The sequence below is a fragment of the Oncorhynchus keta genome, chromosome 33, assembly GCF_023373465.1.
Source record: "Oncorhynchus keta strain PuntledgeMale-10-30-2019 chromosome 33, Oket_V2, whole genome shotgun sequence".
NCBI lineage: Eukaryota > Metazoa > Chordata > Actinopteri > Salmoniformes > Salmonidae > Oncorhynchus > Oncorhynchus keta.
Genome location: NC_068453.1, coordinates 19,554,627 through 19,567,491, shown reverse-complemented (window position 1 = coordinate 19,567,491; position 12,865 = coordinate 19,554,627). Strand labels below are relative to the sequence as shown.

Here is a 12,865-nt window from a genome sequence, read left to right as displayed (position 1 = left end):
CCATTTCAATTGGTGTCAAGAATATGCATATCCTTGAGCTACAGGCAGTTAGATTGGGTGTCATTTTAGTCATAGGAAAAAAAGGGGGTCAGATCATTAAGACATTAAGGTCAGTCAATACGGAAAATATCAAGAACGTTTAAAGTTTCTTCAATTGCAGCATATTTCCAAAGTTGTGGCAAAATGGCTTAAGGACAAAGTCAAGGTATTGGAGTGGCCATCATAAATCCCTGACCTCAGTCCTATAGAACATTTGTGGGCAGAACTGAAAAAGCGTGTGCGAGCAAGGAAGCCTTCTAATCGGACTCAGTTACACCGGCTCTGTCAGGAGGAAAGGGCCAAAATTCACCCAACTTATTGTGGGAAGCTTGTGGAAGGCTACCCAAAACATTTGACCTAGGTTAAACAATTTAAAGGCAATGCTACCAAACACTAATTTGGTGTATGTAAACTTTAACCCACTGGGAATGTGATGAAATAAATACTTATTCTGACATTTCACATTTTTAAAATAAAAGTGGTGATCCTAACTGACCTAATAGCCTGACTACACAGCTCGCATTGCAAAATAAATGTAGGAATCCATGTTATTCAATTATTGCACCCACACTGCTCACGAGCATCTAGTTTGCCACGGGCTAAAATAAAAGACATTTCTATTTCTGACGCAGATCGTGCTGCAAGTCCTGCCTCTCCCATCTCATAAGTTTATAGAAGCAGGTACCGACGTGCCATCTCCTCATTGGTTATACCCACGCGGGTGATTGAAAGAAACTGTTGCCGGTCGTCGTGGTAACACTATGAAAGTTTAGATGCCAATCACCATATACAGTGCCTTGCGAAAGTATTCGGCCCCCTTGAACTTTGCGACCTTTTGCCACATTTCAGGCTTCAAACAAAGATATAAAACTATTTTTTGTGAAGAATCAACAAGTGGGACACAATCATGAAGTGGAACGCCATTTATTGGATATTTCAAACTTTTTTAACAAATCAAAAACTGAAAAATTGGGCGTGCAAAATTATTCAGCCCCCTTAAGTTAATACTTTGTAGCGCCACCTTTTGCTGCGATTACAGCTGTAAGTCGCTTGGGGTATGTCTCTATCAGTTTTGCACATCGAGAGACTGACATTTTTTCCCATTCCTCAGATTTGTGCAATATACGACTGATTGTTGTCCTATGGACAGAGTCTCCCACCTCAGCTGTAGATCTCTGCAGTTCATCCAGAGTGATCATGGGCCTCTTGGCTGCATCTCTGATCAGTCTTCTCCTTGTATGAGCTGAAAGTTTAGAGGGACGGCCAGGTCTTGGTAGATTTGCAGTGGTCTGATACTCCTTCCATTTCAATATTATCGCTTGCACAGTGCTCCTTGGGATGTTTAAAGCTTGGGAAATCTTTGTGTATCCAATTCCGGCTTTAAACTTCTTCACAACAGTATCTCGGACCTGCCTGGTGTGTTCCTTGTTCTTCATGATGCTCTCTGCGCTTTTAACAGACCTCTGAGACTATCACAGTGCAGGTGCATTTATACGGAGACTTGATTACACACAGGTGGATTGTATTTATCATCATTAGTCATTTAGGTCAACATTGGATCATTCAGAGATCCTCACTGAACTTCTGGAGAGAGTTTGCTGCACTGAAAGTAAAGGGGCTGAATAATTTTGCGCGCCCAATTTTTCAGTTTTTGATTTGTTAAAAAAGTTTGAAATATCCAATAAATGTCGTTCCACTTCATGATTGTGTCCCAGTTGTTGTTGATTCTTCACAAAAAAATAGTTTTATATCTTTATGTTTGAAGCCTGAAATGTGGCAAAAGGACAAAGTTCAATTAAATGTCAGGAATTGGGAAAAAACTGAGTTTAAATTTGGCTAAACTTCCGACTTCAACTGTGTGTATGTATGCATGTATTCGAGGTTGACCGATTAGGGCCGATTTCAAGTTCTAATCACAATCAGTAATTAGCATTTTTGGACACCGATTAAGGCCGATTCCATTGCACTCCACGAGGAGACTACATGGCAGGCTGACTACCTGTTACACGAGTGCAGCAAGGGGCCAAGGTTAGTTGCTAGCTAGCATTAAACTTATAAATAAAATCTTAACATAATCACCTGTTAAACTAGTAATATCAACAGTGTTGTTATCTAGCTTGTCCTGCATTGCCTGTTAAATTATCATTGAATCACAGGGGATGATTTGACCTTTTGCGTGTAAGTGGCAGTATTTTCGTTTTTGGCTTAAAAAAACATACCCATTTGAAACTGCCTTTTTCTAAGCACCATAAAATAGAATAAGCATATAATTGTCAGATTAGGATAGAAAACACTAAAGTTACCAAACTGTAAAAATATTGTCTGTGAGTATAACAGAACTGATATTGCAGGCGAAATCCTGAGGAAAATCCAATCAGGAAGTGCCTCTTATTTTGAAACCTCTGTTCCTATGCATGCCTATCCTCCATTTAAAGGGATATCAACCAGATTAATTTTTCTATGGCTTCCCTAAGGTGTCAGTCTTTAGACACAGTTTCAGGCTTTTATTTTAAAAAATGAGCATGAAGGATCACATTTTCGCAACTGAGTAAAGCCACCATTGTTCCTCCCACTGTTTTTGAAAAACCTAGACACTCGGTTGATATATTATCGAATATATATTTGAACATGAGGAATGATTATAAAAAGTGTTTGACATGTTTGTGGACATTATTATTATTATTATTATTTATACACACACACACACACACACACGTCTGCGTTGCCGAATAAATCCTGTGGATTTTTGAACATAACGTGACAAACACACATCGATATTTTGGGTATAAAAATCATCTTTATGGAACAAAAGGAACATTTGTTGTGTAACTGGGAGTCTCGTGAGTGAAAACATCCGAAGATCAAAGGTAAACGATTAATTTCATTGCTTTTCTGATTTGTGACCAAGCTTCCTGATGCTAAGTGTACATGTTATGCTATGCTATCAATAAACTTAATCAATACACAGAAGTATATCAATACACAGAAGTATATATTTTTACACCTACATATTTAGTTAAGAAATTCATGTTAGCAGGAAATTTTAACTAGGGAAATTGTGTCACATCTCTTGCGTTCATTGCACGCTGAGTCAGGGTATATGCAACCATTTGGGCCGCCTGGCTCGTTGCAAACTAATTTGCCAGAATTTTACATAATTTTTTACATTATGACATAACATTGAAGGTTGTGCAATGTAACAGCAATATTTAGATTTAGGGATGCCAGAACGGTTCCGTATTTCACTGAAAGAATAAACGTTTGGCCATATTAATGACCTAAGGCTCGTATTTGTGTGTTATATTAAGTCTACGATTTGATAGAGCAGTCTGACTGAGCAGTGGTAGGCAGCAGCAGGCTCGTAAGCATTCATTCAAACAGCACTTTCCTGCGTATGCCAGCAGCTCTGTGTAATGCTTTAAGCATTGCGCTGTTTGACTTCAAGCATATCAACTCCTGAGATTAGGCTGGCAATACTAAAGTACCTATTAGAACATCCAATAGTCAAAGGTATAGGAAATACAAATGGTAGAGAGAGAAATAGTCCTATAATAACTACAACCTAAAACTTCTTACCTGGGAATATTGAAGACTCATGTTAAAAGGAACCACCAGCTTTCATATGTTCTGAGCAAGGAACTTAAACGTTAGCTTTTTGACATTGCACTTTTACTTTCTTCACTTTATTTCTGCATTATTTAAACCAAATTGAACATGTTTCATTATTTATTTGAGACCAAATTGATTTTATTGATGTATTATATTAAGGTAAAATAAGTGTTCATTGTTCATTCAGTATTGTTGTAATGGTTTTTGGTCCTCCAATAAATCTGTATCGGCACTGAAAAATCATAATCGGTCGACCTCTACACAGCCAAGCAACACCAACAACACCAACAGCCAAGCAACACCAACAACTGCTCTCCTTGAGTGACAGGGGGCAGGGCGTGGGAAGCGGAATACAGGAGCGTCGAGTTGCAAGAAGCAAACGGAGTGAACTATAAAAATGGACATTACGGACACGCTGGTGTTGTGCCTCACATTCAACAAACAAAAACATTGAAATACTGTTATAGACGGTGAAGTAAAAATCCATATCGGTCTGTGCATTAATAGTGGTATACTGCCCAGCCCAACTGCTTATTACGTATAAAATAATTTATTTACATTACTTTAATAAAAGAAAATGTCTGTTCTCTATATTACATTTGATGACCAATTTCATTCCAAGTCCTCATCTCTATAGAGCTGCTGCCTATGCTGTCTGTAAAATTCTTTAAAATGTTATTGCCAAAGTAAATAAAGCCTACTTTTATGACTCCTGAATACCAACTATCACATAGATCATGTATTTTCAGGTAGATATACCACGAAGCAACCCTGTTCTCGTCTCTTCTCTCGGTCTACCCCACACAGACGGTCTGTACTATAGAGTGGACAAGTAGTCTCGCAATGGATTATAGTCATTGCCATGTTTCCTGCGCTAAAGTGTGTATACTATTGGCCTGTTGGAAACTGCAACTCCCTACTATATCACACAGTTTGGGCTTGACCCGATTTCTCTCGAGACAAACTGTGTATTGAGCTCACAGAAAAACTAAATGGAATCCAATTCAATGAGTTGTTTCTTTTTTTTTTATAACAGAAGTGTTGGTTAATCGCTCAGAACTACTGCCATCGGATGGTTGTTGGTTCGACACCAAAGAGCTTGGCGTATAAGGCTGCCATTGCCTTTCCGGCTCTGTAGGCCTGATTATGGGAATGACGGGGACAGTGTTGTGTGCTAAAATGCCACTGCTATGTGCTCCTACCACCCACATCAGGTCCCAGAGTCGCCCAAGACCAGAGCACTCCATTAGTCATCCATATCAGACAAGGCCCTTCACATTTCTCCTTCATTCCTCACTGCATTGTGAGAAAGTAAAGGGAGCCCTTGTCTTCAACAGCCCAGTCCTGATATGGAGGAAAATAGAGCAATAAGGTAGACTACCCACTGTATGAAAATGATTTAACTGAACATTCAGCTTTTTTACTTATTTTGAATAAATAATGTGCCGTAGGGGTGAGAGGGAAGTCTGAAGGATAGAACTTTCTGGAAATATGTATAAGGCGGCTCTTGGAATTACAACCACCAATTGCAGCTCATGAAACACCATAAAAAGGAATTTGTCAATCAATGACATTGGTAGCGTAGTATGATAATTCTACTCTAACTTGGGCAGTAAGACTGCACAGGGTGCAATTGTGGGATAACAACCCTCATGCCAGGCTCCTGTAATATAATACAGAGAAGTAAAACAGGTCACAGCACAATGAGTGCAAGTGAGATCCTTCAGCTCTCAGCCGGTTTAAAATATCTACTGATAATATCTCCCTACTTGCCGGCCCGGTTTCTGATCCCGTTAAACAGCCTTCTTACCTCAAAAGGACAATGAAAGAAAGGCTCGGAAAGCAACTGGAGTAATGTCTGATGCCGGAGGTTAACCCCGATTTCTCTATATTGATTACATCAAGGAACTTGTGCGATGTTGTTCGGGCCATCTGACAGGCGGTTGCCCCAATCAACATGTAATCATGCACCTTGGAGAAACCATTTAAAACAGTGACCCCTGACAAGTTTAGGCTGTCTAGTCCATAAGTAGCAGCTATTAGGATTGAACTGATTAGCAATGCATTTCAAAGTCTAAGATGATTGAATAGAAAAACGTTAACTGATGACCTAACCGGACTAGTGATTTACAACAGAAATGTGTCTGGGCAGGGGTAATGCATGTTCTCCAAATGAAAAGGCATTCGCACAATTACGTGTTCAACCAGCCATAAACCTCAGGGAATAGCCTTGCAACACTTGGCAATGCAAAATAAATACTTGTTCAATTGAGAAAAGAAAAAAAACTGACCATTGATGTGCCTGTGAGTCAGCCTCCATTGATAAAAATGGGTTTTGCTCAAGGTGAATTGCCTGGCTAGCCAGCCATGTCGCACCAGCCAAAATGACATTTATTTCCCACAATGAATGTATACGATCATGTATGTAGCGATCAGAGCAGCAGAATTTAATTCAGGGTGAGTCGTCAGGCAACATTGTGAAAGGGCTGGTACATAATGGGGTTATTCCAATGCAGTAATACGTGTGTGTGGGGGGGCCCTAGAGACCAGCCATTCCCTAGAGTTCCATAAGTGTCTCCAGCTGGACCCTCGCCCCTTCAGCCATGACACCTCCAGCCCAGCAGCTGTACTTACTCTGCTATGTCCATGTATCCACAAGAGGCTGCGGCGTGGAGGGGGATCCAGCCCTCATTGTCGGGCTGGTTGATGGCAGCCCCATGCTCTACCAGGAAGGTCACCATGTCCACGTTGTCATCTATGCACGCCTGAAGGGAGGGAGAGAGAAATAGAAAGTACGTTAGAAAAGTCCAACATTTAACACTAAGAAACTTCAGTGACGACCCCCGAAAGGAGAAAAATCACAAGCCTTCAGAGACATGCAGGTCACATTTGTGTGTGATGCCTTCCTCAGTGTCAAGAACCAGCAAGTAGAACCTGTGTGTGGTGTGCACACACCCCCGGTTGACCACACCGACAGGGAGTGGTGGGTGGTGTCAGTAGGGGCTACCTACCTCATGCACCGTTTTAAAAGAGGCGCCTCACTTCTTCAGAAATTGTTGGGGTATGTTGGCGGGGTTACCCATTGGCCAAAATGTCAGGACATAGCCGAGGTGTTTGGAATACCTCAGGGCATACTACTGCTGTTGGAATGAGGGAAAATTGGGTGTTCTCCGACAACTCATATGCAAATTATTTGACTTTTCACTCCCTCTTTTAGGCTGTCCCATTCAAAGGCTGTACCTATGGATTTGTGCCGCTCTAGACAACATGACCGATGTTTCACTCCAGTCAAAATGTGGTTCGACAGAAAAGTCCATTGAGCTACCCAAAACACACTCGCCATTATACCCTCGACTCAGTAGTATTTAGTCCCCAGGAATAAGCTAATCCGTTGCATTCTAGGAACAAGAAACCGGTAAGTCAGAAATTCTAAAAGGAGTCTTCTTTTCCTTCAAATATGCATGCCAGGACTTGACAGGCAAGAAGCACAAACCTGAGAAGGGAAAAATATTAGGCCTAAGCAACGACACTATGGCTATAAAAGACTAATCTGCTCATTTTAGGTTGCATCCAAAGACAAATCGTAACAACACAATAAAATGACATGTGGGAGTGAGCCAGCAACTGTGTGTGTGTGCATACTAGCTGGGGGCGTTCCCTGCCGAGGCTGAGAGGTCAAAGGGATGACAAAGGCCAACTATCTGTTGGAGAGAGAGGAGAGTGAGAGCGCCGTAGGGAGTTGACTCTGTTCAGAGGACGAGGGGCTGCTGGGACAGATTTAGAGAACTCAGTGACGACCTAGGGGTTAAAATGTCACCCGCTTCAAAGCCAGACAGATAACAAGGTGACTGTCAACAAAGAAACAAGGCCAGGCTGGGCAAAACATTGTACACAGGAACGACGGGAATAAAGCTGGACAAAATTAGTGAAACAACCTTTCACTTTTGACGGCAGGTTTCAGATCTTAGTTATTACAGTAGGTGGATTTCACAAAAATCAGGAATGACCGAAAGACCCCCCACTACCCTCATTCGACTGAATGCACTACTGTTAAATGTCATTCTGGGATCCCTTTACGGAGCCAGGACCAGGAATTGAATTCCCTGCTTTGCGTTCCATAACCTTGATCTCTAAGAACTTTCTGACCTTGAGGGCTCCCCCGTTCTAAAGCCTGTAAAGTTTCCCACTCTGAGCTGCTATGATGCTTCAAAAGCAACAAGGGGGGAAAACACACCGGACTCACGTTTGGGTCACAGCTCTATCTGGCTGGAATCCTTGTCCAAATTTGGGCCGTTTACAGCATCATACATGGCCAGGGCTGGAGAAGAGTCTGCGTGGGCCTCGCTGCTCTTATCTGGGACTGTGTGTGTGTAAAATTTACTATCCTCATGGATACCCGATATCCTCAAAGTCCCCACAAGGATAGTAAAACAAGGAAAATGCTCCCTCATGGGGACATATCGTATGTGTGTGGGGAGGCCGTAAAGCTGTTCAGGCAGCTGCTTGGAAGTGTGTATCCAGGTGCGTATCAACCTTTAACTCACTGGCTGGCTGGGCTCCTCTGACTTTGCTGCAGGGCAGACAGACGGCACTCCACTGAGCGCAACCCACACAGCTGCTCACAACCCCCCTCTAGCTGAGTGACAAGATGACGCTAGGCCCGTCTGTCTGTCAAGAGTTTAGTCACCATCCCTTGGATACATTGTGGTCATTCTTGATAAGAGACTGTCTGCTAAATGCTGAAACCAAAATAATGTAGCCAACTGTAGACGGTATACAAACAGCTAGACCGTTGTTCTGCACCGTCTGAAGTCTCATATCTGCAGGTGACTGATACTATAGGTAACTAAGGTAGTAGCGATTTAAGTCAGTCGATTTGTATACAAATCTGCTACCATGCCCCTTAAGGAGAACTCAATCAGTTCCTGATGCTCCCCTCTGAGTCATCCCCTACAGAGGCCCAGCCCACCGGCTACAGGAGCCCAACAATGGTAATCCCTTAATGGCTGTAATTGTTTGTAGCTGACAGGTGCCAGAGTTACTGCCAACATCCCAGGGACGAGTAGCATGGCAGCCAGGGGGACAGGATGAGGAGGACAAAATAAAGGAGAAGATGGCGAGTCTCATCCTTTGCTAACAGTCCTTTGGCAGAGCTGTGGGGAAAGTGGCATACCTGGCTGCCCCACTCGGTCACCGCTCAGAGACAGAGTGGGGCAGCCAGGCATCGCTCAGTGGCCTGCGAGAGACACTCACTGACGCAGGAGGGACACTGCCACTGTTTAAAGTTAGGGGGTGGGGGGGAGGGCATTCCTTGACCAATATAGGAGCCACTGAGAAATGCAACGGGAGCAATACCGGGAATGGGTTGAACCAGCTTTTTAATGACGAGGGATGTCAGTAGTGTTTCGGTGGTTAAAGCCAAACAAGGCAGACAAAGCCATCTTTATTTGAATGCTAAATACACTATGGGGAGAGAGGGAGCTAATCTGACTATTAAAATGTAGGTAATAACAGGAGACATTGTGAGTAAAGCCCACCTCACACCACGAATGACACCTGACGGACAGGCCTGTTCTGCACACACAGACATTCCTAGGGGAAACTTTTGTCAGCAGGGTAACACTTTATTCAATACATTTAGGGGAAACACTACAGACATGTACTGACTCGCACTCCATAGGAAACATACACGTTACCATGCAAACCTGTTTGACCAGTGTTCTAGCTAGAGATCAGGCCTTGTCAGCAGTCTGCATAACACAGACGGGGCAGGAAGGAGAGGGCAATGCGGTGTCTCGAACTCGCAAAATAAATGTAGCGTCATCACGACTCGCAGTTCAAGTCCAGTGTTCCTCAACCACACAGAGCGATGTCGTCGATAGTAATACTGAAGAGGGTTGTGCTAACAGACATACTAACAGACATAACATGAAGACAGCAGTTGAGTATAGCAGAGGGGCTATTTCTCCATTTCCCTTCCAGCATGTTCTTAAACCAATGAGTCCCACTAACGCCGGTGCGTTTTGGACTTCAAACCCCTTTTAAAATATTCCTTGGCTGTACAACGGATTCATCTATTTATTCTGAATCTGAAGACACCAACCATTCGTCTGTGTGATTAACGGTGTTTATGAGACAATAGCAGATCCCGAAAAGCCCCGGGGACAGGTCTTTTTAAGTCTAGAGTCTGAACGGTTTGCGCTACAAACTATATCAAACAAGCACGCACATGTAACATGTCCTGCTTCATGACGTTCACAAGCTACACGAGTCATTGGAAGGTAAGGGGTTCTTTTACATAGGAAATCCCTCGACAGTGTCTTTAGCTCACATAGTTGCTGTCAAACTGTTTTGAGTTTGACAGCAACTATGTTGCTGGACATTCATTTCCTACTAAGCAAACAATCTGTACTTACAGCATTCATATAAATACATTTCTCAGATTTGCTTTGGCAACCTTATATATTTTGACATTTGTCACTAAAACTCATGAACGCACCAGGTTGTGTCAAATTGTTTTACATTATGAGTCTAACTGGATCACCACTAGCCCTGAAACCAGATGAAGTCCAAAGTCAGGGCCAGGCCAATATATGCGCGAGTGATATGTAAAGCACCTCCATAGCAGGTGCATTAGCCAGCAGGTAAGGTGGCCTTTCTGGGAATGCCCTTCTCTAATGGAGGAAGAGAGGGGTTCTTGTAAGTAAACACTGACAGCGCTTTAGTAAATTAATCAATGATGTACATTATGACAGGATCCCCCACTTCATTGGTTAAGAGAGTTAAAGATGCACTACGGAGAAATAGCTCTGCCATTTCCTGTTTGTTCAAATTGTAATAGTTCCCCTAATTTCAGTTTGACAAAGCAAGCTAGTGTAGAGAAATATTGTATTTCCAGCAATTTAAAGCATAGAAATAGCACAAAGAACAGATCTACTGCTTCTTAGACTTGCTTTCAAAAGAGAATGACAGAAATATAACTCACATTTCTATGTGAATTTGGTCAGTGTGTCCAAAGGCTACATATTGCAGCTTTAAAATGTACGTGCCTCTCGATCTGAAAAACAGTCTGTTTATCCATTAAAATGGTCCGACCTGGGAGAATAGCAAAGTCGTTGTCATCGTGACACCCACCACCCAAAGCCAGGTAATGATGCTCTTTTTGTGTTACTGACCAATTAGCAAGAGATCCTAGCGGACTGTTTAATTAAGTTGAAGTAAATCGAGATGTAATCATCCTTACCAGTTGCAATATTGTTTTTTTACATTTCTATGAAACACACAGCTCTGTAACGTTCTTAGGAATCTCTACATTTACTTTTTTCCAAAGGCGGCTACTGGAATAATTTATAATATTTATAATAATTCTTACCAGACCTGCTTGTGATTTGAGAAACTGTGGGAATTTACCACAGGTGTAACTAGTATGCACTCAATCTCAGTGCTGCTAAGAGACAGAACACTCAACATCTTATTTTCACTGGAGGGTACTTTCAACACTAACACACAGGACTGCCGTAACCGATGCTCTTTTCAAACACTGAAAAGTACTCCTAAATCAAACCGGTGCGTGTTTATTGGGTGTGTGTACATTCGATTACCCATTCCCATCAGTGGAGCGTCAGCCGGCATGTGCCAGGAAGTGACTGTGAGTGCACACTTCACAAAAGAGCACCGAGGGTGGGAGGTAGAGGTTGTCTCTTGTAGTCTGAGAGCAGAGCCTAAACACCCCAGTGAAACCTGACCCATACAAAAACACACTGGGTTCACGCTGTAAACCACAATGTTAGCACAGACAAATGCCTCCACATCATGGCCCTGCTAGCTAGCCGTCCATGTGATGACTGAAGGAAATCATATCCGCGGGCATCAGTGAGCGAATGCTCTGCATCTGTCCTGGCCTTGTCAAACGTTGTTTAATGGAGAAGACAGTTGGAAGTAGAGGGAACTAACGTAGAACATTTATAAGATGCACATGACAGAATCAAAACCTCGTCTGCTGGAAGAGACGCTTGGATGTAGCCTCCATGCTGACTGTGTTCACAAGCTCAGGCTACAAAGAGCGACTGTCCCCCGGCAGTAGAGACTTTCTCCAACCGCAAGGCAAGTGAAGCAGTGCCTCACACATTCTCTTCAATTTAGGGCACCCATATGGGGCAGATTACACGGCACTATCTATAGATTAACTTAATGAACCCACCCTGAGCAGCAGGGATACATATGGAAACATTAAGAGCAGAAAGAATAGTGTCCATATGCACCAGCCTAATGCTAAAATAGAGGATTTCAAGAGCCCTGGCTAGCGGGTAGAGATGGGCAAAGCCATTCTCAGAGCACGACCAAAAATGAACCAATGACGTGCCCCGCCCCAAGAGAGCCCAAAACCAGAAGACGACGAGAGTTCAGTCTTGTCGGGCCTTTGTACGAAAAATAAATAAAAAGAGAAAATAGTTCATTTAAAGCACACTGGGGTTGCTCAGAGAGCCCCCAAGGCAGCGCATGGAGCAGACCTCGCAAGTACAAGATCAACAGCTAATCTTGAGAACAGGGGGAGAGAAGGGTTCCTTCTCTTTTTGGACATTCCAAGTTTTCGTTCCCCCCACCACTGTTCTCATGACTGGTTATGGTCAAAGGACAGAGACACTGTTCTCTGCTGCTAGACCTCTCAGCAAAGGTGCCAGTACTCATCTCCAGAATCGCAGAGTATATTATTGGACAGGTTGAAAGCATAGGTCACCATGAACCATAATAGGTTAGCTTAAACAGATACAACAAATAGAATGGTGACAGCCTACATTAAAAGAATGGGAACTTCAGGGTGGCTATCCTTGTAGCCATTTCTGTGGAGAAACCCACAACCCCACCCCCCCTCAAAAAAGACAACTTCTTGCTAAGGGCGTGTGTCATCCATATAACCAGTCTTGAGGCAGACACTGCAAAGTCTGACAAATGATGCAATGTGACCACAGCGCATTTGAGGTATTATTTTACTGTCCAATCAAAGGGAACATTAAAGACTTCCACCTGATTAAAATGTGTTAAACCATTATGCTCCAACCAAGAGTATTTCGCCAAAAAGAGTATCCTAGCCCATGTATACAGGTTCTATCTATTAGAATGAAGTCACACAATAGAAAAACATTCATAGAACCTAATGAACCTGTGACAGCTTCCAAACCCCATCTCCCACCCATAGTACAGTTCAGAAAAAGGACAG

The 12,865-nt window shown here is 42.8% G+C and overlaps 1 protein-coding gene across 9 annotated transcripts in view; it reads right to left on the bottom strand.

Moving 5' to 3' along the window:
* Window positions 1-12,865, bottom strand: part of LOC118366359 (protein phosphatase 1 regulatory subunit 12A-like) — a 76,480-nt gene that overhangs the window by 45,755 nt on the left and 17,860 nt on the right. For all 9 annotated transcript variants that reach the window (XM_052492395.1, XM_052492391.1, XM_052492389.1 and 6 more), the window contains exon 2: window positions 6,283-6,413. In XM_052492395.1, coding sequence (XP_052348355.1) covers window positions 6,283-6,413 — 131 coding nt within the window. The remainder of the gene's footprint in view (window positions 1-6,282; window positions 6,414-12,865) is intronic.